The sequence below is a fragment of the Chaetodon trifascialis genome, chromosome 19, assembly GCF_039877785.1.
Source record: "Chaetodon trifascialis isolate fChaTrf1 chromosome 19, fChaTrf1.hap1, whole genome shotgun sequence".
Classification (NCBI taxonomy): Eukaryota; Metazoa; Chordata; class Actinopteri; order Chaetodontiformes; family Chaetodontidae; genus Chaetodon; species Chaetodon trifascialis.
The window spans coordinates 21,445,947-21,473,348 of record NC_092074.1 but is presented as its reverse complement, the minus strand read 5'-3'; the positions used below and the strand labels follow the sequence as shown (position 1 = coordinate 21,473,348).

The following is a 27,402-nucleotide window of genomic DNA, read 5'->3' as shown; positions in this document are numbered from 1 at the left end:
TGACAAACTACTGCTGCAACGTAGATCAAGAGAAGATCTCTGCAGGTACAATAAAATCTGAAAGTTAAAATGTTTTTAAAGTAGAACCACAAGGTTGTGCATCCTGGGACATAATGTCTTTAAACTGATGGAGCAGACTGCTGGAAGACAGTTAATTTTTGTTAAAATGACTCATTTTCAGGACACTAAATCTAAAACTCTCTGTTTGTTTTCTGAGAAATCTTAATATTTGATGTGTTCATGTTCTGTTGCATCTGCACAGCTGCTGAAATGATTTTCTGTCTGTCAGGCAGATGTTGAAGTCAGCTTTCTGGCTGAGTAAACAGGATTAGATTCTTTCATCTGTTTTCAGACAGATCTGCTGCAGCAGTGCTAATGCTAGTCAAAGCTACGGTTAATGGACTGAGCATTTGGGGCAGAGGCCTATCAGAGTTACCTCGATGTAACCTTAGAACATAAACAGAGCACTAACCAATATGTCACTTCATTTAGCTAATGTAAAGTAATGGCTTCATTCTGGTGAAGGCTGGCTCTTTTTCAGTCTTTGCTGTTTGTTCATCGTAGCAGCTGTTTGTTTTGTGATAACCGCCAAATGTAAATCACAAACATGAAGCACCAGTAAATGATAAAACAGCATAATTTGTTTAAAGAAGCTGGGTAGCATTTAAGTGCTAACCCCGATGACCCCGCTCGCTCCATCACTTCTTGCAGCGTAGCCAGCGAGCTGTTCCACGTCCATGCATGTGACTCAATGCAGATGTGAACAATGGTCAGCATGAGTCAGTCGTCTGATTGTATACACTGAGCGTATACAGTGTCAGCATGTGAGGCTGTTGTTGTACTTACGTGTTTTGCCGTTGCTGTTGACTGGTGATCCCTCTCCGTCGGCATACAGAGCCGAGACGGTGACCGAATAGGGAGTATCTGGGATGAGGTTGTCCAGGAAGGCATTGTTAATATTTCCTGGAACCAGGACCTTTTTGGAGAAGAAACCCAAAGGTCAAAAATATATAGACATTATCATCATCATCATCATCAGGACAGGCACAGCAGGGAGGCTTTGCCTATTCAAATGAGCCTCTTCAGGCATTACATGAAGATCTGGCAGCGATAATGTACATAATGACCTCACTGCTCATCTCACATCCAGTTATCTCCCCGAGCGTTCGGCTGCCAAAGTTCCCCAGAAACACTAACAAAGTCCTGGGAGGTTAGACGGCAAACAAATCCTTCACTCAGTAAGTGGACTGACGGATAAACAGTTTCTGCGAGGAGGCGGCTGGAGAGTCCAGGGTCTGTCAGCGGCTCAGAGCAGGTTCAGACACGTAGCTGGACGTGTTTTCTGACAACAAGGCTGACTGCAGACCGCGTCCTGTCAGCGGGATTATCACGGCATCTGTCCTCTGCCCGAAAACCAAGGCCGTTACACGATGAGAAAACTATCTGCTGGTTGAACTCGAGTCCACCCCATTCAGAGCTTTTGTTTTGGTTAAAGTAAATATCTCAGAGGGCTTTGGACCCGAAGCTTCTGGCACATGGGACCATGAAACAGGTTCCTCAGCGATGATGTGGTTGAGATCCCACAACTGGAAGCACGTATACATACGCCTGCTGGCCTGGGTTCAAATCCCTCCAGTCAACACGGCAGCACAGCTAATGGATTGGCTGTTGTCCTCTTAAAACACAATGGATTAGGTTAGACTGGAGGTGTAGTTATACAGTCATTTCCTGGAGGCAGAGCTGCTCTTGAGGGCTGAGATGTAACTCACTGGTTGAGGCTCGGAGCCAAAGAATCCCAGTCCTTCTGGGTAGTTAATGGGCTTTCAAGAGGGACTGTGATTACTGTGACCTGAAGGATCCGCTGATCAGCTTTCTGAAGCTCAGCTGGGATGTCTGCTCAAGTACAATCGGATGGTGTTTTGAGTCTAACTGCTCTTTTATAGTTTCGATCTTGCTCTTTTCTTGTTTTGCATATACTTAACATAGAACTTATTCTGTCCTTGTGCTGCTGGAACACCCAAATTTCCCCTCTGGAGGATCAACAAAGACCTTAAACTGCTATCTATCAATGCAGAGGTTAGCGTGTTAGCCTAGCTGACCCCTCCCCGTCATCCCTTCGGTTGCACTCTCTGTGTAGATTATAAATGAAGAAAAGTTGTGGAATGTGGCTCCGACAATGGAAAAGTTGCCTCGAGCTGTTTGTTTTGCAGCGTTTGCAAGTTTACTTTGTCGCCTAACATCAGTGTCAGACCTCGCTAATGCCCTGTGTCTGAATGGGGGCAAATCCCTGCAGCCAGGGACTGAAACCAGTGTGGAGGCTCTTATAGCAGCACATTAATGCTCATAGATTCACATGTTTAGCTGTCACATGTGGGTGTTTTCTTACAGTTTCCACATACTTTTGGCTGTTAAGTGTGTATTTTCTCAACCTTCTAGTCTAAAATCTCCTTTTTGGCTCTGCCTGCTTGAGCTTAGCTCAGCTACAGCCTACAATTTTCAGTTTCAGAGAGATCCTCTGTTGATTAACACGCTTACAGGAGCCTCAGGACCTGAAACTACATCTGTGATGGAAAAAGTTTGAGCCAGTTTGAGCTTAATCATACTGTATTAGTCATCAGGAGTTGGTGAATCTTTGTATTTCAGAGCTCATCTTCATGTTTTCTCTGTATCTCTACAGTATGTCTTTGCCAAATCAACTTCCTCTCAGACCAAAACACTGAGTTAATTAAAATGAAATGCAACTGAAGTGAAAATAGATGGAGGAAGCAGTGACCACAGGGGATAATAAACCTCTCAGCGTGGTAACCATGGGAGATAATAAACTGAAAAGCACAATTCGCTTCATAGCATCATCAAAGCAGATCATAATCAACCAAACAGCTAAATTAGATTACCAAAAACTTCATCCATAGGAACTCTCACTGATGTCAGTCACAGATGTGTCTGACATGCAATATTTCCAAACTTCAGTCACAGAGTTCAAAATCGTTGTGGGGAAACAAAGCCCCCTCTTCTCTCCCTGCGATCCAGACATTTGCACTGGTGCATGAAATCAATGCTGAAGGAGAAATGTAAAAAGCTGAAAGGTCATGATTTCCATATTTAAGAGCATCACCATAATAACTGCTGCTCAAACATCTGTGCAACATCAACGTGAACACTTAGTGAAACAAATGCTGCAGGAACGGCCAAAACGGACCACCTGTTGTTTCCATGAAGCAGACTGAACTGGTGAAAGCTGCGACCCAGCACTGATTCCACCGCTTTAATTAGATGTGAAGAGGAAGACATGGATGAAACTGGTTTGGACCCTGGTGCTACGAGTTTAGTAACACTTTATAGTTCACACTGAATATGCAGTGTGAATAGAAAACCCTGATGTGGTTTGAAACAGACCCAAGTCAAGACCAGCAAAGTCAGGAACAAAGAGAAAAAACAGAAATCCTCAAGTCAAGACCAAAAAATCCCACTACCACACCTCAAGTCAAGAGCTGCAAGTTTCACAAAGTCCAAAGTCAGGACCAACAAATCCCAAGTCACATCCCAAATCAAGAGCCAAGTCCAAGACCGACAAATGTCAAGAGCAACAAAAGACCTTAAGTCAAGACCACCACGTCCCTGTGTAAGGCACCAGTCCTAAACTCTGTGTTTCACATCCTAAACAATTCATCCACCCCTCACCGAATCAGAGACAGAGTTTGTACATCTGGAGGTGATGATCTGAGATATCATCAGTTTCTGTCTGGGAAATGAGAAACTGATGTGCTGCACACTCTGTAATTTGGGGAAGATACCAAGTTATTAAGTCAAATGGTTAAAGTCCAGGTGAAGTCATTGGTGTTAAAGTCAAAGCTGAGTTCCACATCTTTTTGATTTTCAGACACAAACCAGGAGGCAGACTGCGGTCTGAGTCACGTGACCTCTGCTTAAGCACATTTTAAAACTTGGTTCTCAACCTGCTTGTGTCTGTTTTATCACTGAAAACTGCACATGGTTGGGTTTTGAACTGTGACTCAGACAAAACAAGACAAATGTCACCTCAGGCTTTGGGACATTTTCACAAGTTTCTGGCCTTTTAATCGATTAATATGAAAAAACATGAAAAAATAATCAACAGATTAGTGGATAATGAAAACAGCCATTAGCTGCAGCCTTGTCTGTCACGATATCTTCGTTATCTTTAAACAAGCATCACACAAAGTGCCAGCGGGATGAGATAATTCCCCTTTATTCCAATATCCAACGAGCACGGACCCGCAGCCTTTAGAAAAGTTAATCTGCAGTGGAAAAATGATCAATCATTTGACGCCTGTCGTGGATTTTTACAACTGTTTACAAGTAAAATAACCTGCCAGAGCTCATTTTTGTGGATTTACATTCGTAGCTGTAATCCCTCTCCTCTGTGAGTGATCTCAGGGGAAAACACCTCTTCCTGCCTTCCAGGCAAATTCTGCCGCTAATGACGGTCTGTGTTTTAACAGCGTGCAGGGGCTTACTCACCGACTCTGAGGGTCTGACTCCGGTCAGCGCGGAATAAGCCACCCGGTACTGCTGAACCTGGCCTGAGGCGGGCTCCCAGCGCACGTTCAGGCTGTTGGGGGTGGGGTTGTACACCTGGATGTTCCTGGGTGGCGTGCGTGGGACTGTGGAGGTTAAGAGAAAGTGAAATGAGGAAGAGGGGAATGCTGACTGTCTTCACACAGCGGTGAAAATCCAAACGAAGGGCTCGTTCCAAGTACGTGGCGGCTAATGCTGACGGAGTGATTACATTCCTGAAAACGTGCCTGTTAAGTGCTGAACAGAAAGGAGCAAATGTCAAGCCAGGGATTAGATTGTCGCTTTAAGCCTCGCATTTTTTTTTTCTTTTGCGCATTGAAATCAAACAATTTACAAAAGGTCAGAGGCCCTGTGAACTTTTTGGTGGATTTAAAAATAAATGAATAAATCTGTTGTTGTTTGTTGAGTTCTGTTAAAGCTCAGAGTTAAAACAAGCTGATTTCTGCTGGGGCATCTTCCCAGATCTCTGGCTTTTATCAGCATCTAATGGAAGAATAAATTGTCTCTGCAGCGGGACACGCTGCATCACAGTCGAGCTCGAGGTCGAACTCGAATGCTGAGTGCAGCAAAAGTCTCCTGCAGGAAAATCATTTTATAGTGTCTGTGTGGAGAACGTGTACAGAGAAGTAGCACAGTTTTGGGTTTATGCAAAAGCCTTTAACTTCCCTTTTAAACCAAACCAGATGTGCATATCCCCCTGGTATTTGGAGCTTTACCCAGTAAAATAAAACTGGATGCAGTAGGTAGACGTAGCCTCCTCCTCCTCCTCAAAACCTTTTCCTTAATGTTGTATAACCGCATTAAAAAAATAATCATTCAATACCTTTAAACTACAGAGGACACAGTCTGTCAGGATGTTTTACTTTTATCATCCAAGGACAAAATAACCCTCTATCCTTCAGAGAGATTATGTAATCTTGATCTAATTTTGTGTTATAATGGTTTTAAAGCACTGAGCACCTTTTTTCTTTTCACATTTTGGACTGAAACGCTGTTTTTGTCCACACAAAATGTGACAAATTCCTCCTGGGACAGAAACGGTAAAACTGGATTGAGTTACTGGTAATAAAAGATCGTTAATGTCACACACAGGCTCACATTCACTGATTCACAAAGAGCACCGGCGTGTCGCTGCTGCTTGCAGACGTTACTGGTTTGCGTCACGCTCTCACTCATATTCACACACGACATATAAATAATGTGCGTAGGCAGTGAACGTCTCTGTGGCTGCAGGCATTCAGGCCGAAGGCGACACGAGGGGTCAGGCTGGTGTCTCAGGAGGTGGTGAGATAATGAAAGTTCACCGAACACAGAGAGGCGCAGACCAGCGTGAACTTCAGCACAGTAACTTTAAATAATGTGATAATGTGGGGTGTTCTTGGTGTCTGTTAAACCCTCAAACTCGTGGATTTATTGCTCAAAACAGTCCTGTTTCAACGTCTGTTTTCCCCTTAGATCAGCCACAACCACACAGAGCGAAACAATTCAAAAAGAGCAAAGTATTTGAGGGTGAAACTGGCTGTGACAGTAATAAATCCACCAGTTTGAAGGCTGCACAAACACCAAAACGCATGTTATTTATCATGACAGCACTGATGTTATCCTAGGCTGGGCTGACTGGTGCATTATGTGTGGTATACTGTGTAATTAATACTTCATAATCAACCAATAAAAATGTCCACAGACGTCTTCAGAGCTGACTTACACAGTGCATCACTTTACATCTGGATGATTCGTCAAGCGTCCAAACTATCCTGACAAGAAATAAAACATTCCGGCTTGTGTTTACCCGCTGGAGTGATCTGAGGAGACACAGTTGTGCTTCACTCACAGCTTCCCAATTAAAAACCCCAGGATGCATTTCTGCTGACTGAGCATGGCCCGCTGCCTGGGCAGAAACAGACCCGACACACACAACAGGACGTCAGACCGCACCGACGCAGAGCGACCAGCGACTTAACAGTTCTCAAAACACACAACGTTTCTCAATCCAAACACCGGCTTAAAGATCCCACATTTTCTTGGTTTATTTTCTGCCGTCAGTCACTTTGAAAGAACTCCTCAGCCTCTCTTTTGTTCCACCGGCTCATCCTGAGAGGAGGATTAGGGGTTTTGGCTGAATCAGGTTTTTCCACTGGAGTTTAGGGCTCACCTGGGAGATACTGTTTGTCTATAAATATGTTTCTGATGTCAAACTCTGCAGAGAGAGCAAAGCAGGCTGAAAGTGACCTCACAGGAGAATCAGATTCAGGTTGACCTCAGGAATACGATAAGGGATGAGTCCAACGCTGCACAGTGAGAAGAAATGTAGAACAGCAGATCCCTCCATGCATCAAGAGAGAGTTTCAGTCTGTTTATATTTAGAGTAAATCAGTCCAAAAGTTTTTCTCAGAACTTGTGAAATAAATTCCTGATGAGTGAAAACGAAGCATCTGTGCCGACAGGCCACCGACCGAATTATCCGTTATTAACGGCGGAGGCGGCGTGACAGAATGTCGTGACGAGGAGCTCAGACAGACTGTGTGCGACCGATAGACAGATTGAGGAATTAGCGGCACTTAAAAACACATTTGGACAAACTAAACAAATGTGGGATTTATTTTCCGCGGTGATGGAAGTATTTCATGTTTCACTTTTACGAGAGAAAAGGCTTCAAAGGCGATTTCATCCTTGACCTGAAAGGATCTCGGAGAGCTTTCCCCCACAGGACGAGTCTGATTAAATGTTTAGTCTTTTCAAAAAGTTGCTTTCTAAAAACATATGTTGGCAAAAGGGTTTGTGTTATCATCAGGCCATCTATCTGTTACAGACTTGTTACTCTGAGAAAGCACTCGTCTTAATGATGGAAGGATGGCGGGTTTCCTCATGTCTGTCTAATGTGTGTCTGCTCGATGATACTCCAGTAAGCCCAGTTCAACCCCCACAGGTTTTATGACGCATGTGTAATGTGTTTGTGAGCACGGAGGAATAAATTCCTGACAGGCAGAAAGCCTGTCCTGACATCTTTACTGCAGAAATGTTTCATTAAAAAGGCGCTCCGGCTTCAAACCCTCATTACGCTCCTGTCTATAAAGCAGCAGGATCTGATTCTGTGTGAAATGCAGCTTCATCTTAACTCACGCGTCAGATGTAAAGCGAGGTCCAATCAGACACGAGGGGGGCGGGGACTTACGCGTCTTTCCGTTGTCGGACTGGCGCAGACCTTCCCCCTCTGGGTAAACTGGGACCACGGTCACGGTGTAGGGAGTGTCCGACAGCAGGTTCCTCAGTATGGTGTTGGTGGTGCCGCCTGACACCTGCTCCTGCTCACACACACACACAAAAACAGGATTATTACACAATGTTTCACATCCCAGAATGAAGTAAACTCTGAAAGCTGCAGAAATGAATTGAAAATAAAGATGTTTTCATATTGCAGACAGGGCTACAGACCAACAGATTAACTATCAATAAACAAAATCCATTTCTGTCTTATAGTGCGTATACGTATCCCAACAACACCAAGAGTCCACGGTCATGCTGACAGCTCCACCAGGCTGGAGCAAAGCAGTGGTTTGAGCCAAGTGCTAACATGCTAACATGCTCACAGTTTAGCCAGTATAATGTTAACCATATTAACTGCTCTAGTTTAGCATGCTGACATGCTATCATTTGCTAATTAGCATTAAACACAACAAAGAACTGAGGTTGACTTTTGAGGTTACTTTGCAGGTATTCATCCACAGACTAAAAAGACAAATTATGGGCCAAATTAGCAGTTTGACCTGATGAAAAGTCAGGAGATTATGCTTCAGTCTGGTGGACTGACAGATGTTGCTAGCATGGCTAAGAGCTAGTGATGGTGCTATGAGTCTACATGCAGCAGGACTGATTCTCCCGCACAGACAGCAGAAGAAAACGCTGGATTGTCTTTGGTCATTCTTGAATACTGAATACAGGCACAGAGACTCTTCTTCAACTGTGATGAAGCACAGGAAGCCACACTGATGCCTCACCATGTCCTCGGCGCCTCCGGCTGAAGGAACGTAGAAGATGCGATACTGGCGGACGTTGCCCTCCGCCGGATCCCAGCGCACCTTGAGCGAGCTGGTGGTGGGATCGGTGACCTGCAGATTCTTCACTCCGCCCAGAGCCTCTGTCAAAACAACATTCATCCATTGTCAATGTCCCGTTTGAGTTACGGCCTCAGCGAACAAGTCTCACTTTGACCTCATCCGAGCAACAGATGGGCGAGGTTCAACGAGTGTGTCAGTCACAGGAAAGAGTAAAGAAACACCTTTTTTTGATTGTCTAAAATCACAGCTGCTGTCATGCAGCTGCTTTGTTATGCTTCTAACAAACAATACAATCTCTGTACAGTAAAATCAGTAGCATATATTGGGTCTTAAAGCTGTATTATCTTGAATAAACAAGTGAAAACGTCTGACATAGCTCAGAGCTGTCACGTATTGACTGTCAGAGTCATGATTTGAGGACTTGATTGCTGGATTATCTGCAGCCTGTGAGCTCCAGGTTCAAACAAACTGCGACAAGCGTTGGTGAAGCTCTGCACGAGCCAGATGTGGTGACAGCTGCTCGGCTTTGACCGAACTCACTTGTCTTTCCGTTCTCCGACGTGCGTTTTCCCTCCACGTCAGAGTAAATAGGCACCAGCGTTACTTTGTACTCGGTGTCCGGCCGCAGGTCCCTCAGCACCGTGTTGGTGGACATTCCAGAAACCTGATCCTGAGTCAGACAAATAAACAGATGTGACGTTCATTAGTCCAGGGCTGGTATTTATTCACGTGCCAATAAGCGCTTTAATCCCTTAAAATGCAGTTTTCCCATTTAATTGCTCATAATTTAACTTAAATGTTGGAAAACTCATCTTATTCCACACTGGCCCACAGCATCATATGTTCATATGTTGTGTATCGTCACAGAGATGTGGAAGTTTGTTGAGGAGAAGATGCAGTGAGACACAGTCAAAAGCTCCTGAACATCTACTAAATGGACCAAAAGTCCATTATTACTCCAACGTCTGAACAGAAAACCGACCCTGCTCTCGGTTCCTCCGGCAGCAGGGACGTAGATGATTTGGTACTGCCTGACGTCGCCCTCGGCCGGCTCCCAGCGGACCCTGAGGGAGTTGGTGGTGGGGTCGGTCACCTGCAGGTTCTTCACTCCGCCCAGAGGCCCTGAAAGAGACGTCACAGCATGAAACAACTGTTGCTGCACACGATCCTCGCTGCTCGCCTCATCCTGCAGGGAGGGCCGGATGGGTGGGGTTCACCTCATCAGGACGGTCCAGATGTGTGTCAGGGAGGCTGTCAATCACAGAGGAGTGTCTGTTTCTGTCCTGTCTAAACCGTCTGGTGTTCTGTGAGGCAAAACATCCCTATTAAGAGTTTCTCAGAGAAAAAAAAAAAAAAAAGCTCAACTGCTGCAAGTAATCTTCAGCATTTGTTGTGTCCTGCAGGGTGCACCAGATGTGGTGGTTTTACCACATCAGGACTGTCCAGATGTGTCAGAAACTCTTTGGCACTTATTATTTTCTTTTGTTTGCAACAAAAGAAAATAATTAATTAAGTTTTCTTGCATGTTTTAGCCCACTAACCACAAACTGAGTTCACTTCACATCAGTTCTCAGATGGACTTCCTGTCTTCCAGGCAGCGAGTGGTTTCAGGTTATTCTGGTATAAAAAGGTCGATTTTCTCAAAGGTGTGTTATTGTAGTGTGGTGATGCTCGAGTCAGCCGCTGAAAAGATTATACATATTGGAAGTGGAAGAGTTAAGATGGTTTCAGGGCACAGAGGTGGTTCACAGGTTTAAAGGGAAGCTTTTTATGGTGGAGCTGGATCTCTGCTGTCAGCTTTCTGCTGATCACTCTAATAAAAGGCGAAAATGGCCTAAAATATATTACATCTATGAAGAGATGGGCGCTGCTTGCCTCACCTCTGCTGCTTTGTTTTGCCCTGAATTCATCTTCTGTTCTTTTACGTTCTCTGTAAAAATCATCTCCTCTGTGAGCCGCGTTGAGTCGCAATAAAAATAAAGTTCGAATGAAAACAACGATCACATAAATAAATAAATAAATAAATCATGCAAACATCAATGGCGTGAAAAGAATAATGGGAGTTTTATAGTGGCAATAAAACACTGGCTCTTTGGATGCTGGATTGTCCTTGAATGCACCAACGGGGAGAGATTACTGAACCAGTCCAAGCCAGTAACTAACATGATCGCCCCTGGATGGTTGGACATTGATCTGAAAATGTTTGGCTGTCTAATGAAGATACACAGTTTTAAAGAGCCCATGGAATGAGGACTTTATCCTCCAGGACGGTGAACAATGGATGCATTTCAGTTCCTTTAACTGCATCCATGTTTCCCTCATTCACATCTTGTCTGCATCAGTCTCTCCTACAGACAACACGAGGGAGACATGTGAGGGAAATCGAGGAATGGGCAAGAAAAACACCTTAATGAAGTAAAGATGGCAGATGGTCAGGTGGTTAAAGGCGTAGGTTCAGATCATGCTTTAAAACTAGCAGTGAGGTGTCATAAACGCTGCGTCAGACAGGTGGCGTTTGCACATCAGGCTGTTTCACACGCCTCAGACTGAAGAAGATTCCACTTTGTTGACTCGGATAAATTCCTGACTTGCTCCTATCTGCTAAATCCCATCTGACACAAGCAATCCAACACAAAGCATGATGGGTATTGTCAGATTTGATTACATGACTCTGAAACAACACACACACGCTTTCAGGAATGCGAGCTCTGTCCACTGTTGCACTCATTGTGCGTCCACGTGGACGAGAGCTGAATGTCCTTGCGGTGAGACACTCACTTGTCTTTCCCTTCTCAGCCTGCCGTATGCCCTCCACGTCTGGGTACACAGGAACAACAACCACATTGTACATGGTGTCGGCATCCAGGTTCCTCAGGATGGTGCTGGTGGTGCCTCCTGACACCTCCTCCTGTTCAGTGAAACGTTAAAACCTCCGTCAGCACAACCAACACTTAATCTAATAACGGTGAGAGTGCACAAGGCTGAAGCTATCCATCAGATCTGTAGACTCAGTCTGATACACCATGGTTAACCAAAGCAGTTTCTACCATTCGTTCTTCTCCTCCTGGCTGCGCTGCATAGAAGACCTTGTAGCTGCGGACGTTGCCCACTGCCGGATCCCAGCGCACCGTCAGGGTGCTGATGGTCGGGTCGACCACCTTCAAGTTCTTCACTCCACCCAGAGGATCTGAGGAGGAGGAGCAGCTGAGTTAGTGCTGAGAGGATTTATTGAAGAGTTCATTAACAAACATTTTGATGACTGTCTGTTCAAACACGACGGCATCGAGCATCAGTACTGTTGCCCTGGTTACTCAAAGTCCAACAGAGCTGCAGGACGACTGGTGGTGAAACGGTCCTCACTTTGAAAATGGTTTTCAGTTCTTGCCTATTTTTTACAGCTGAAATGTTTAAGATTGTGATTTGTGTTGAGTCTCTCATCAGAATAAACGTTTCCCCTCATGTTTTGCTGTGATGAGACAGTTTGAATTGGTCACGCTGGTTCGACTGGTGATGCAAACATGCATAAGAACAATAAATTCTGTATTTTTTTTTCTTGTTTCATCGGTGTTTGAATGTTTTATGTCACCCTGTCACTCGATAAGTCACATGTCTTTGTGTCTTTATTTGGTCTTGGTGAATTAAAGTTAGTTTTCGGCCCATGTGGGCAATAAATTCATATTTTACTCTTTTCTCTTTCCACATGGAGTGAAACGAGTTCTGGCTCCATATCGTTCTTCAAGGTCACAGCTACAAATCAGTCAACAGACTCATCTGAACTCACTTGTTCTCCCATTTTCGGACTGTGGTTTGCCCTCCATCTCATGGTAGACTGGCACCACGGTGACGGTGTACTCTGTGTTGGGCTCCAGGTTCTTCAGGACGGTGGAGGTGGTGGTTCCAGACACCTGATCCTGGTGGAGGAGAGACGAAACAACTTTGAACTGGGTGAACTCTGAGATTTGGAGGATTCTTAGAAAAGACATTATCAAGAATAGAGGAGTTTGGCAGATGCAGGCAGACTCTCAGACTGAACAATATTACAGTTTAATGTCTCGTAAGCCCAGTTTTCTTGGATGCAGCTTCGGTCAGTAACTGTCTTTGCGCTGCAGAAGCTCAACGTTTTAAGCAGAGAGAGTCCACGTTAAAAAGTGTCTAGGGACAGTCCGGGCAGTCAAGTAGAACCACCAAACTGGCAGCGAGAAGGAGCGCATGCATGTACTCCTTCAGGCTTCTGCTGCAAAGATAAATGTCTTCTTTGTCCATTTAATCTAATAGTAAGTCCTAAAATCTGCCAGTACTCTGAGATGATTTCAGCTGTTTCCAGATCATCTTATTTCACGACATTTCTTAGACCACAGGACATAATGCTGAGAGTAATGAAACGGACCTCCCCAAGATTGTCACTGCTTTATAGAAAACAGTTGAAACTGACTTGGATGCGAGTTAAACTATCCCCCATCACTGTCAAATGTTTTCCATTAGCTGTAAGAAAATGTGGATCTTAAAGGCAACAGCACTGTCCAGCAGGTTTCATCTTCTGATAACTTGATATTGCACTTTTTCCAGAACAAGTAAAGAAAGTTCTTGCATGAAAGTGCCTTGGAAACAAGTGGAATCATCTCACGTCACTGGCTTTCCTCCACTTCCAAACTGGAGTTTGAGGCCAGCACTGAGAGTAAGATATCTGCTGTCACAGTACAGGACCTGCTCTTACTTAAAAACTAGTTGCACTTTGCTCGAGAGGCAGTCATGGTCTGCGAAAGAGCAGGTCTCACTTTCAGGGATTTGACTTCTGTGCAGACTCACATAAGACAAAAGTACAGTAGAAGTCCTTCAGATGTCCCTCCAGTCAGCCTCAGTTTCATTCTTCACAAGTTGGGATCTAATCTTTATGTGGCCAGCAGCTCTTGGAGTTTATGTTATTTTGTGGTTGATTTAACGTCCCTCAGAAAACCTGTGGTGTTGTAACTGTCTTCCATTGTTGTGCTGGACTGGCAGCAGGTTTATTTCTGCGTTGTGAAATTGGTGAATGTGTTTCTTCATTTGCTTGTGTTTGATTTATTTTTGCTAAACCACACGTTATTCACAAAGAGAAACAGACCTCAATAATGAAAAATGAATGAGGGACAGCCACGTTTTCCCGCTTACATGAAGGTTAATCTGTCTCTTCTAACTGCCACTGAACAATCATTTTGACTTTAAGGTGGCTGAAATGTCTTAAACATTTCATTTCTCATTTTGGGTGTCATAAAAACCAGAACCCTAATGGAGCATGGATGACGTTCTCCGCCTCTGGGAAAAATCCAACATGGAACTGGCGAGTGTGGACAGTTACGTAAGACTGGCAGAGTTCTGCCGACTGTTCTGCCATCAAGTGTTTCTTAGCGTTCGCTAAAGACCAGCAGCCTTACCACATCCTGATCTCCTCCTGCGGTGGGCACCCAGATCACGATGTATTCGCGTACGTTCCCCTCGGCGGGCTCCCAGCGGACGTTCAGGGTGCTGGTGGTGGGATCGGTAACCTGCAGGTTCCTCACAAAGCCCAGCGGCTCTGAACAGAGACAACAAACAGGAAGTCAAATCTGGCGCTTGGACCTGAGCGTCACGCAGCTGCTGTCTAGTCAGAGGTTACTGGTGTCCGGGGGGCAGTTTGTTCAGATGTTGGACGGCATGAGGACGCTTGTGTTCTGGTTGACTTTTCCTTCAGACGCAGTCACTCTGCAGTCACTGAGATTGATGCTATGTGTACGCTTATGTTATGACTGAGTTATCTGGCTCTGGATCTGCAGCATTCATCAGTGAAATAACATTTTCACACTCTGGAGCAGTTGTGTTCCCCTCTGGAGAACAACGTTAATAAGAAAAACAACCGACACGGCCGTTAAAGAGAAGCTACAGTCACTAAAAGACAAAATTAAATAGAGATGCTGGAAGAGGAAGCAAAAGTCAGAGCCGTGGAGAGATAAGACCTTTCTGCGCAGTGGGATCGAGGTGTGAGGCTGTGTGTGTGTTTGCTCTTGTAAAGTTATAGAAACAGTGGAAGAAGCTGATGTTTAAGTTGAATTGGCAGTCAAACTTTATGGGGCTGAAACGGCCTCGAGCAGTCTGAGAGCAGCTCCTGCTCGGTCGCACACAGAGAGGAAACTAGCAGTTTAACGGTGGTGCTTTTCAGAGTTCATGGAAGCACTTGAACTTATATGAAATCTTCCACAGCGCAGCAGCCACAGGTACTCACTGGTCTTCCCGGAGTCGGACAGACTGGGTCCGTCTCCCTCTGCGTAGACGGGGACCACGGTGACGCTGTAGCGGGTGTCCGGCAGAAGCTTCTCCAGGACGGTTTTGGTGGTGCTCTCTGACACTTGCTCCTGCAAAGACGCGACACGGTGAGCTCGGCCCTTCAGCCGTGACCTTTGACCTCCAGCAGGTGAAAAGACAAAACTTGCCCTGGAGGAACAGCAGCTTCACAAAGTCTTCATATCAGCTTAACGCGCTCAAGTTTCAGTGAATTCCTCAAGACTGAAACAATATTTCTGAGCCCGAGTTCAAAATATTATTTTTTATTTTATTACATTCAAACATTTACTTTTGACTGTTTTTGGCTCTTAGATTTCAGGAATTTTATGTTTTTTGGGCAGAGCAGTCTCTTAAAACAGCTTAATACAGGGTTCCAGGTGGAAAACTGGCTTTAAGTTTCCAAACAATTTGACCCACCGAACAAAGATATTTCAGATTCAGTTTTACCTCAAGTGAAAAATTACTTACAAACATGATCAATCAAACATGATAATAAAAGAAAATGAAACTGTCCAAACTAAAGCTCATTTATAAGAAAGGTTTCACTGTGATATTCAAATTTAGTCAAACTGAGATGATGGCAGCGACTCCAGGATGAGCAGTTTCGTGTGAACGACACGTGAAATCGCATGAAGAGCGCTCACATCTGTCTGGCAGAGGAGTTTAAAGCTCCTCTGTAAAATTAACTTTGACGCACTAACTGGGGGTAAAAGTTGTGTCATCGGTCGAGACAAACGAACCATTTCTAAACAGACAAACACGAACAGCCCAGCGATGTGAGCTGTTGTTTCACGGCTCTTTGCAGGCTGATTAACAGGATTTTCACAGTTATTCTGTACAAGCTGAGCTCCAGAAACATGAAGCCCACAAACACGCCATGCGCTGATGAGGGATGCTCTCTTGAAAAAGGATTTAGGAGTTATGGTGTGGCAACTGCACGACGGGATTATCCTGTCAAACGGCATGACATCACTAAATCCCTGTTGAGAGCTTTGATCATTTTGTTGCTTTTGAAGAAGTCAAACAAAACCTGACGGGCTGCGAAACCTGCAGCGTTTCAAAACTGAGCAACTCCGACGAAGACGCCTCTTTTTTTAATAATGTGTCTTAATGTTGCTTCTGGAAATTTGACCAGATTTTTATTTGTCACTGCAAGCGCTGAAAGGTTCCTCCACAATCTCGTTTCTTGGAGTGTAAAAACAGCCGAGAGGCCTCGTCACAGAGCAGCGGAGTTCGCAACACAGCGCCGAGCGCCAAAAACATGTGATACTTGAACATCTTCCAGATCAGATTGCAAAGTCATCCAGCAATAAACGGCAACAGCCCGTCAGATTTGAAACAAGTGAAGGAGAACTGGCCGGCCTGAACTTGGTGTTGTATAACTGTGTGATTTCATGGATGGCTCAGATAAAAGAGCTGGTCCCAGTCTGAAACTCCTCAGGACCGAGTCTGACTGCAAAGACAGTGTCAGCTGGAGACATGATGATGTTCAGTCAGCTCTGTCTTCAGCTGCAAGGATTAAATTTGCCCACCCGGATCACTAACATTTCGATTAGTTTTAGCTCAGCTAGACCTAACTTAGACTCCACTCAATTCAAGTTAACTTCACTGGACTCACACCACAAACTTACTGTTTGCACCACTGCGTTTTTTATGTTTAACATGGTCATGAACTTTGGGTTATGACCGAAAGAACGAGGTCGCAGATACAAGCGGCTGAAATGAGTTTCCTCCGCAGGGTGGCAGGGCGCTCCCTTAGAGATAGGGTGAGGAGCTCAGAGTAGAGTCGCTGCTCCTCCACATCGAGAGGAGTCAGCTGAGGCGGCTTGGGCATCTCTATTGGATGCCCCCTGGACGCCGCCCTAGGGAGGTGTTCCAGACATGCCCCACCGGGAGGAGGCCCCGAGGAAGACCCAGGACACGCTGGAGCGACTGTGTCGCTCGGCTGGCCTGGGAACGCCTCGGGATCCCCCCGGAAGAGCTAGAGGAAGTGTCCGGGGAGAGGGAAGTTTGGGCGTCCCTGCTCAGACTGCTGCCCCCGCGACCCAGCCCCAGATGAAGCGGGAGAAGATGGATGGATGGATGGATGGATGGATGGATGGATGGATGGATGGATGGATGGATGGATGGATCCATTAGATCCGTGCAAATATCTTCTGCAATATCACTTTTTCTAGGTGCGGCTCATTTCGTTTCTTCCCCTCTGTCTTTTATTTAAGATTTATCTGTAAAATAAATAAAGAGAAGAGGAACTTACTACAATCTCCAGTCCTCCATCAGCAGGGACGTAGATCACTCTGTAGCCCTGAACGTTGCCGTCGGCGGGATTCCAGGTCACGGTGAGAGTGGTGATGGTCGGGTTGGTCACCCTCATGTTGCCCACGCCGCTCAAAGGCACTGCGAGCAGGACAAAGTTGTTGTTGGCAAAACTTTGCTGCAGTCCAAACATACTTTTATTACATAAAAAAAACGTAACTTACATGTCTTTCCGTTCTCTGACTGGCGCTTTCCCTCCCTGGCGGGGTAGACCGGCAGCACCGACACCGTGTACGGCGTGTCGGGCATCAAGTTCCTGAGGACGATGGAGGTCGTGCCTGAAGGAACCTGCTCCTGTTTGCCAAGATTGATAAGAAAAAGTCATTTAGTCTCCTAACCGGCTGCCTCTCAATCAGCTTCCTGTCCTGCTTTTGTCCTCAGAGGAAAGGCAGGCGTTTAAGAGTCTCACCATCTCCTCCAGGCCGCCAGCGACAGGCACAAAGAAGACCTTGTACAGGCGGACAGCTCCGTCGGCCGGGTCCCAGTTCACAGTCAGAGAGGTCATGGTGGGGTCCGTCACCCTCAGGTTCTTCACTCCTCCCAGAGGCCCTGAAACGAGGACAGGTCAGGTCACTGAAGGCGTTTGAACAAAATCTCAAAATTCTGAGTTTATATCAATCTGTGTTTTCATCGTGGCTGAATTATGTTTGAAGGGGATGTGCATGAGCTGCCGGCGGCTACAGGTCGAATCAGGAGGATGTGACGTGACACTGATTGATCTGTGGTATAAGATTTTGTTTAATTTGAATTGATTTATGCTTTTCTGGTGTCCTTTTTTTAAATATACAATATGCATTTTGCAGTTGAGCTGCTCTTCCGTTTCGGCGGCAGGTTAGTGTTCAGTCTTACTCGTCTTTCCGTTTTCAGACATGGTCTTTCCGTCTCCCGAACCGTAAACCGGCACCAGGGACACAGTGTAGAGGGTGTCGGGCTGCAGGCCTCGCAGCTGGGTGTTGGTCGTGCCTGCAGACACTGTTTCCTGCGTTTAACAACAGTACACAAATTAGCTGCTTCCACACCCAGACAGAAGACAGAGAGACAAGCATGCAGCTGGAGATAGCTCTGGTGGTGGCGCTATTAATGGTTACACAGGCAGCATCATCAGCTGTCAATGTGCCTTTGAGCAGTGCAGTTAAGGCCCAGCTGACGCTCCAGTCCAGTCAAGCATTAGCAGAATGAACGCTGCTGCAAAACATTCATTTTCATTTATCGTTAGCTGTTATCGACATGCATGAGCTGAAGTTTCACAAGAAGCTATTAGTAAGTCTGAAATATTAGGCTGAGGTGCAGACAGTCCTGTCTTTTTAAGGTGGACGGGTTGTTGAGATAAGATTTCAAAGCGACGGCCGTGTTCAGACACACAGGTGAGAACTCTGGCTTCAGAACGCTGCACAGAGCCGGCAGACAGGAAGCCGATGGTTGTCCTACCAGTCCTACCATGCTCTCAGCTCCTCCGGCAGCGGGAGCATAAATGACTTTGTACTCCTTCACTCGGCCCTCGGCGGGCTCCCAGCGCACGTTCAGGGTGGTCATGGTGGGGTTCAACACCTGCAGGTTCCTCACTCCACCCAGAGGCTCTGCAGGAGCACAAACGCAGAGTTCAGCAAACATTCACTGCACTTACTGGGCTTTTCCTCTACATTTAACAGGGACTTTTCACTGCACTATATTTGCTTAAAGCTGCATTTTGGCTACTTTGCAGGTAAAGATTTTATATTCAAACATTAGATAAGCTTATAAAATATTACCTTGCAATAGTTTTCTGTGATTCCTTTAAGGGTTTACCTGGAAATTTCAAAACCACCAAATTTTTTGACTCTTACTGGTTCGTCCCTCGCCAGAGATGTCTCTGCTGACGCCGGTGGGATACCCGGCGGCCACAGAGACGGAGTACTGAGTGTCGGGGTCCAGCTTCTGCAGGATGACGCTGGTCTTCTTCCCTCCAACCTGCGTCTGCAGGAAACATGTCAGTGTCAGTGTCCCGTCACTCAGTTTGAACAAAAAAGATTCAATAAAAGCTCTAAAAAGACATGAAATGCTTTCTTCAGGATTGTTTTAAGGTCATGCTACATAGAGTGGACACCTCGATATTAGAACATATAAGAATTTAAGGTGAAACGAGCAGAAAAAAATGAAAAATTGTTAAAAGAAGTAACTTAATGTCTCTAAATCTGATATGACTTATCTCTGCTTTCTCCCAAAAACTAAACTGGAGCTCACAACAGCACAACAATGGCACAGTAATCCACCGTGTGACATGTTTTGGGGACTGATCCACTGTTTCTGGAGACAATGTCAGCAAAGTATTTACATTATTCATAAGTGACTGACTTCAGCTTTTCTCCAAGTAGGCCTTTGGGAAATCCTGAGCAAACAACCCTGCAGTACATCATGAAATGGATACAACACTGTAAACACTTTCATGGAGGATATAAACAGTTTGAATGGTAGCTAAGAGATAAATGACGGAGGGCATCACATCACATTTACATCAGTATTTTAGGTATTTGGCTGAATGTTCACGCTGAGGAACGTGGAGAGTCTGCTCGAGTGTCTCTTGTGTGTATCAGACTGGTGACATCTTGTTTATGGGATGATCTTTTAATCATGAGGTAACTGAGCAGCGCTTTAGTAACACTGGATTCATCACAGCAGCCGCGTCCTTATAGAAGTATTATTATTTTCTAACAACATGCGATGGATTTATCTGTTTATGTTAAACATGAAAACATGATTTTTGCTGTAAACTGTGGCAACCTTTTCTTTTTTATTGCAGCAGAACATACAATTTTTGCATGTTTTGGCATCTATTCTACAAAGAGCAAATGTACGTTTTGTTTAGAAAATGACCATTCGAATATGTTTTACTGCTTCCTTAAGGGTTCAGCTTATTTTTATTAGTCTGGTCTGATCCATTTTTCTTTTTATTGCCAACGAATCCCATAAAAAGACCAGAAATCATGTCTATGCGTTTTTAAAAAGTCTCCATAATCCCTTAAAACAGCTGCTCACTGTGGATCTTAACAAACGTTACTCATGTCCTTTGCTGGGGACTATTTTCAGCGGCGGATCGATCCACACTTGGTGCTCTCGTGAGTTTTTGGGGCAGCAGGACTGTGTGTGTGTGCATGTGTGGTTGTGAAGAAGAGTGCAGCTTAATGACGTGTTAAAGCTAAAACTAGACCTTCATATGGACCCTTCATATTTTCGTCTCACTGGGTGTCCAGACGGATTTATTCGGCTGTGAGTTACAGCTGACCACCTCAGTCTGCAGCTGTCATTCATCACCACTGTCATATTTCTCTACATTGAACGGTATAGCAGATAGCATCAGCACAGAACTGGAGCTAGAAAAAAAAAAGCTCTAGCTTTCAAAACTTTTCCTCAGCATTTGCACAATTCCCAAAGCGAACACTGACTGTTTTCTGCCTTTTCAGAGCGGCGAGGAAACCCTGAGCTCATCCTACACAAACAAACATCCTGTCTGCTTTCACATGACTGATGTTAAAACCAACAAGCCTGCAGATGACAACACGACACCAGATGCTCTCAGTCTGCTGGTGTACACATCTGACGTAGCGAGGGGCTCAGAGATCCATTAGACAGATCTGTGCCGCTGACATCATGATTCGACCTTGACACGTTGTTTGGGGGAACACTGTCATAACATCTCAGAGACACAAGAAAATTTGCAACACACTGAGATTCTTTTCATGCAGCCCACAGTTTCCTTTCAAGATATTTCCAGGGCTAATCACCGTGGAATCATGGAGCAGGAATGTAAGCCGGCCGGCCAAAAGTAGGACTCGTCTCACAGTGCAACCGAGCTGCGGGACGTTGTCATAAACCAGACGTCAAAATGTGATGAAGGGGCTCAGAAATGCATCTCGCAGAGCGCGGTTCAGCTTTGTGTGCATCTCCAGAGGTCGCCGAGGTTTTAAAACAGAAGCCAGCCTGTACTGTAGCTGCAGCGTTTCTGGACTGTGACTCAGTTTCATGTTGCGGTCCATCAGTTTGGAGAAAAATGTGGTCTGCCTTTCGTATAACGCGACAGAGTCAAGTTCTTCCAGCTCTGCATCGGTGCAGTTTGAGCTTCTGCTTCTGTACTTCACCTTTTGTATTGCAGAGGGAATATTGTCCATTTTAACTCTAGACACCTTGTTTCATGTCCTCGATCAACCACCTGTCTCACCTGAACACCTTGACGAACTCTTTTGCAGAATGTGCAGGTATGAGCTGTCATATCAGAGCTGATTTATCGTACTCAGAGCTCAGACAGGTCGACGTTTGAAGCGTCTTTCTTCTGTGCATTTGTTGTTGTTACACCAAAGAGTGCTTTAGTTTGTTCTGTCTGACTTTTTAAAACTATTTCTTACCTATAAAGCAAACACACAATTTGACTTTTCAACCTTGTATGGAGAAAATTTAGCCAAAATCTGATACAGAAGTGAAATTTTATGACTTTCAGCAGGTGGGAAAGGTTCATTTTGAAAAAGGTTTCAAAACTTGAGATGTAAAAACTAAACTGCTCTGCTGCAGTGGAGTTTTGTTATTTGGTCTCGTGCTCATATATATATAACAGTCATCAAGCGCTTCTTTCGACAGTGTTAGGCCCTGATGGATTGATTGTTTCATGTCTTATTTTCTGTTTTAGACCTCCTGAAAGTAGACGTCCAGTGAGAGAGAAACCTTCCCATCATATTAAGCAGTTCATAATTGATCTGTTTGTCAATGTGCGCTGGGACTCAAACGGCAAACTCCTCCGACAGACTTAAAGCACTCCATCATATTGAGACATTCATTGATTTGTCATCGAGCGGCTGAAGCGCGCTGAACATGTTCCCAGTGGTCACAAAGCCGAAATCACCTCGCCCCAAAATCAGCAGAACAAAACCGCTGAGAGCCCGCATCAGGAAAATCCACCCGAAGAAGGAATTCACTCACGCTGTTTCTCTAATGGTGGACGAACAGATGATACCCAGTGCGTTCAGTCATGTGGTGACGGCAGGGAGCGATTTCTCTTCTGGTAAACCTCAAATAAGTCCATGAACTGAAGCCAGTTTGGGTGTAAAAACTTAGATAAACATTTCTGAAATCTCTTCAGTTGCTCTATTGTTCGTTGTCAGTGGAGCAGCTCCAGTTTTTGTCTCCTGATAAAATGAAGAGCCAAGTGTGTGTGTGTGTGTGTGTGTGTGTGTGTGTGTGTGTGTGTGTGTGTGTGTGTGTGTGTGTGTGTGTGTGTGTGTCAGGCAGTGTTTTATGTGAATACAGCTTGGTCACATTTAGGTAAGACTTGTAGATGTACAACAAACTGTTGTATTAAGATGAAATATATCGCCTTCACAATTACAATTACGAAGATTTAAAACAATAACTAATGTTTCCAGCGTTAGCCGACTCAGCTCCTCCCGACCGCAGACCCTTAACAAACCATTTTTTCTGGCACTTTTCAGAACATTTCTCGCATTTTTCACCCTCTGAACAACAACTTTTGGTCCACAATAAAAGCTCCTTGTGGTTTCTTGATTTGATCGATCTGAGCAGCAAAACATCTGCACACATTTTGAGTGTGTGTCATAGTGCTTCCTATGCAGAAAATCACTTCCTGCCCTCCTCCTGCAGTTTGCGTCACAACAAAAGAGCGACATGATGTCATCTGCAAACAGCCTATAGCTGTCATATAGCACATGAACCAATAACTGTACTGTAACATGGTCTGTTACTTTAAATCCTGCGAAACGAGCAGTGAACTCACTGAGAGAGGCTCGCCTCCAGAGGCTGGCCTGTAGGTGATCTTGTAGTTCTGGACGGGGCCGGGGGCGGCGTCCCACTTCAGCGTCAGCGCAGAGGTGGTGGCGTTGAACACCCTCAGGTTTCGAGGAGGCTCAGGGAGCACTGGGAGCACACAGATAACTCCAGTGAGACAAACAGGAAAGCAAGGAAATCCTGCGTTTGATTAGCGATGATGATGATGGTGAGGGTGATGATGGCAGTGATGGCGATGGTCCCACAATCCCGTAGGTCTCAAAATTTTAGGATCAATTTTAGGATGAAAGCAGTGAGGTGACGAGGATCAAAACAGGAGCGGCAGTTTGGTCAATGAAGCTGTTCAGAGCAGGGCTGGAGTTCAGTTCATTCACCTTCATCGTGATTCTTCCTCATTATATTTAGCTCCATCATTTGAGACACGCAGGTCACAAATAAGAAGATTATACCAAGACATTTTCAGGCAACTTTTAGAAAATTTGGAATTGCAGCAATGTTGATGGCATTACTAATGTGGGCATCATAACAGATAAATTTAAGGTGGCACTGTGACGAATTTCAGGGTTTATACCATTTTAGGTGGAAGAATAATTGAGCTGAATCGGGAGCTCGCTGACCTCCAACCCCAGAGCAGAAACTCTGTACAACAAAGCAACAGCATGCAACAACATTAATTTGATGACTGAGGCGAACGTTGATGAAGGATGACGTGATGGGTGACGTTACGGTGTGAGATGAATGAAACTGTGATGAAACAAAGGTTATAATGACAACATGGTGAGGGATGGGGGCAAAACCAAACGTGGAATTAAAACAGTCATTCACATGGATGGAGGTCTGTGGAGGATGACATGTTACAGGTCAACTTACACGCTTTTTGCACCTGAAGCTCTGAATCTACGTTCACACCACAACCTGCTACACATCCTTCATCTACTGCGCAGGCTAGAGCAGATTTTAAAGGCTAGCTATACGCGATACGTTTGTTTATGCTACCTGACCATAACAGAGAATCCTAATGTCCAGTGTTCAGGTAAGACTGAGCTTTACTCATCTGGAAATCCATGTTTGGGCCCCAAAACACGTAATATATGTAGTGAAAGAGTCTTGATAACTGAATGGGAGGAGGTCAAAAAACTGACAAATCATTGGACTCCTACTGCCTACTGCTCCAGCATACTTTCACCTAGAGACTCCATTTAAACTTTAAACTATAGACACAAGTCTTGTGTATTGGTGTGTTGTTCTACATTTTGATAGGTCAAATAGTTTTTGATCAATCACTGTTCAATGACTATGATCCTTTTTGGAGAAATTTTGAGATTATAATGGGTGTGTATTGCACGGAATGTTCGTGTCAGAGTGCGTGATGTCATCGGTCAGAGTGGGAGAGAGCCTAAAAAAACTCCTGATTTTTTCTCTTCTCACACTCCTCCCAGCCACAATTTACACTCTACATGCATGATTTTTTCCAAATTTGTAGACCAATTTGTTCTGTCTCTCACAATGCGCTCAAAAAATCAGAGACTTACAGAATTTGAATTAGCAGCCTCTAAGTGCAGCCACGTCTGTCTGTGCTCCTCATTGACTCCAATACAAAGATTTTCTGAGAGAAGCAGAACGGACCCCTGTTTTAAACTCGCAAGTGTCTGCAAAATATTTTCTGTAGAAACACCGAAATCACACCGAATCGTTCAGGAAGTCCTTACAGCGATGACGGTCTGTGTTTTTTTCTGATGGGAGCTACCGTTCTCTCAGCCTAAGCCCAAATGTGGGCAGTAGCTGCAGTAGATAGCTAGCAGGTAGCGTAACGTATACAGGCTCATGCTTAATACTGCATCACCCTGTCTGAGCAAAACGCAGATGTTGCCCAAAAAGGTGTCCTGATAGAAGGAATAACAGACCAAGAGATCTTTTCTACATCAGGACACCTGTGACAATGTTGAGACTGCTGAGTAAAACCATGTCCCAGGTGTCCAGATGGACAGTTTGAACCTACAGATGCGACAGGCGGCCCTGACCGACATCGACCGGCTGGCGCTGCTTGTGGTGTGAACGTACAGAGAAGCTCTGAAAAGCACGTACATGCAGTTAAGACAGAAAAAGTGTTCCATCAACACTGTCCTTTGTGGTCTGCACACAACCGCTCTACACAAAATCATGAACATTACAGTGAAGGGGAACCTGTCCTTGTCATATGACATACCATCCGGAGCCTTTAACACTAGAAAGAGACGTTGAGAAAACAATAATGTTATTATTTCAACGTGAGTCACATGTGTGAGTGTAAAACATGATGGCTGTTTGCCGGGAGCTGGTCGGACAACGTGGCTGCAGCGGCTCGCTTACGTGTGCGCTCGCTTCCCATCAGGTCTTCGCTCTCTGACTCGTCGGGGTAGATCGCCGTGACCGTGACGGAGTACTCAGTGTCGGGGTCCAAGTTCTGCAGGACGTGGGAGGTCTCATCGCTGTTCAGGATGGCCTGGAGACGGACAACAAAGGAGGACAAGAAGAAGTGTGTCAACAGTTCTGCTGCAGTAGCAAGGAAAGCCATCACAGTGATCACAGGCAGCGGGACATCACAGACTGTTTTTGGTTATATTAGCGAGTAAGAAATCCTCCCAGTGTGAGGAAGTTAGCTAGCAGTTCATAGTTTTTTCACTGGTCAATAAAAGCTTGTTGAGCGAGCGACTGTTGAGCAGATGTAACCATGTATGACGAGTGCTCGTCACAGCCTCGCGGCTCTTTGTCAATCTTTTGCGTCCTACTCTGCGCAGCTGACGCCGCAGCACTCAAATACTGATTGGATGTCTAAGTATTCGTGTCAGACCTAAAACTGAGACTGTAATTAACAAGCAGGCATGGATTTCATCCACATCCACAGCGTACGTTGGCCGGCGTTGCAAAAGTGGGCCCAAACACAACCTCGGAGGACCAAAGCATAACAAGAGGAAAACAAAGACCGCATTATTGCTTCAGATAAACTGGATGTTTTAACTTAAGTCTTGGCAAACACACTAACTAAGTTTTGTGAGCCATGTCTGTAAAACCACAATGGCTCATTCCTGCGATTCTCTTTTTAGTTGAGTAATAAGAAAAATCTTAAATGACACTTCAGCAACATGACTGTTTCAGATTTAATGGTAACTGATTGGACCTTCCTTGGAGAGCAGCACACACATTACGGAGGAAGGTAGACGTCTTGAATCTGGAATAGGTCAGAAAGTCTGAGCAGTACCGAGCAGGTCTGCGTGAAAGCTCTTAATCTGACCTCAGAGCTGTTCGAGTTCAGGCTCCAGTTTTAAGCAGAGGAAATACTGTGAGGCTACAAGAAGACCATCAGCATTGCTTGGATTCTGTACGGTGAGGCGACTCAAACCAGATGTTTAGTGTCATTTATCCAGCTGCAGAAGATGCATTTTTGATAACAAATAGAAACATAAAGTGGACAAAAAAATCCAGACACAATCTGGATGCAAGTCAACGTGCCAGATGCTGACTTTGAGTTTTAGTTTTCCCGCAAATTAGAAAACATTTCAGCAGGATCCACCTGTAAACAATGAACAATGAATTACATCCTTTAAAGAAGCTAATTAGTTAAACTTCCATCCACTGATTAGTCGACTAGTTGAGGGTTAAACATGCTTCTCTGGGCCTCGTTTATGGACCATATGCAGCTGTTTGCACGGCTGCCTCGAGCCTTGTTGGAGCTTCCCAAAAATGCTTGAATGTGCCAAAACCAACAAGTAAGAGTTTCCCAAAAATCTGATTTAATTGCCATGCTGTGATAAAACAATCAAATGTGGCGGAATGCTGACTTGATTATCGATTTAGTGACATCTAGCGGTGAGGTTATCTCATCTGTAATCAACCGACCACTCATCGCCTCACCCTCACCTACGGTGGCCGCTAAAAACACGAAAAGTTGCTCTCTAGAGTCGGTGTTTGGTTTGTCCTTCCTGGGCTACTATAGAAACATGGCGGTGCATATGGTGGATTCTGTGCTAGAGGACCCGTCCCAACTTACAAACTGGTAATTGCTCTCCCCCTTTTTGGTCCACCCGATGCGGTAGAGGGCCACGTCCGGGGCTCCGTGCTCCCAGGTGGCTCTGAACGAGGTCATGGTCACCTCAGAGAACTGCAGGTTCTTGGGGGCAGGAACAACATCTGTTCACACAGACAGAAACAAGAGGGAGGAAGGATGTGTTGGTGATTACACGGAGGTCTGGGAGGTGAGGCAACATCACGCAAAGACTATTTGCTGTAGCTACGAGCGTGTAGCTGACCACGCTTTGTGTGTGTGCTGACACGGTTTGTCAGCGTTGTGTTTGGATTTGTGTTTGTGCTTGTGTACGAGTTCATTTGCATGTGAGGGTGTATGTGTGCTCTTGTACTGCTACCTTAAGGAGGACCA

General features: G+C 45.1%; 1 protein-coding gene across 1 annotated transcript in view; it reads right to left on the bottom strand.

The window, feature by feature from the left end:
* col12a1b (collagen, type XII, alpha 1b) overlaps nucleotides 1-27,402 on the bottom strand; it is a 115,683-nt gene that overhangs the window by 37,739 nt on the left and 50,542 nt on the right. Inside the window, exons 28-48 of the mRNA XM_070987133.1 lie at nucleotides 27,016-27,155; nucleotides 25,338-25,470; nucleotides 25,195-25,212; nucleotides 22,978-23,117; nucleotides 19,046-19,175; nucleotides 18,660-18,799; nucleotides 18,072-18,201; nucleotides 17,632-17,771; nucleotides 17,387-17,516; nucleotides 17,164-17,303; nucleotides 14,848-14,977; nucleotides 14,024-14,163; nucleotides 12,394-12,523; nucleotides 11,660-11,799; nucleotides 11,391-11,520; nucleotides 9,595-9,734; nucleotides 9,153-9,282; nucleotides 8,553-8,692; nucleotides 7,730-7,859; nucleotides 4,501-4,643; nucleotides 847-976 (exon numbers count right to left, since the gene is read on the bottom strand). Of these exons, the coding sequence (XP_070843234.1) occupies nucleotides 847-976; nucleotides 4,501-4,643; nucleotides 7,730-7,859; nucleotides 8,553-8,692; nucleotides 9,153-9,282; nucleotides 9,595-9,734; nucleotides 11,391-11,520; nucleotides 11,660-11,799; nucleotides 12,394-12,523; nucleotides 14,024-14,163; nucleotides 14,848-14,977; nucleotides 17,164-17,303; nucleotides 17,387-17,516; nucleotides 17,632-17,771; nucleotides 18,072-18,201; nucleotides 18,660-18,799; nucleotides 19,046-19,175; nucleotides 22,978-23,117; nucleotides 25,195-25,212; nucleotides 25,338-25,470; nucleotides 27,016-27,155 (2,724 nt within the window). The remainder of the gene's footprint in view (nucleotides 1-846; nucleotides 977-4,500; nucleotides 4,644-7,729; nucleotides 7,860-8,552; nucleotides 8,693-9,152; nucleotides 9,283-9,594; nucleotides 9,735-11,390; nucleotides 11,521-11,659; nucleotides 11,800-12,393; nucleotides 12,524-14,023; nucleotides 14,164-14,847; nucleotides 14,978-17,163; nucleotides 17,304-17,386; nucleotides 17,517-17,631; nucleotides 17,772-18,071; nucleotides 18,202-18,659; nucleotides 18,800-19,045; nucleotides 19,176-22,977; nucleotides 23,118-25,194; nucleotides 25,213-25,337; nucleotides 25,471-27,015; nucleotides 27,156-27,402) is intronic.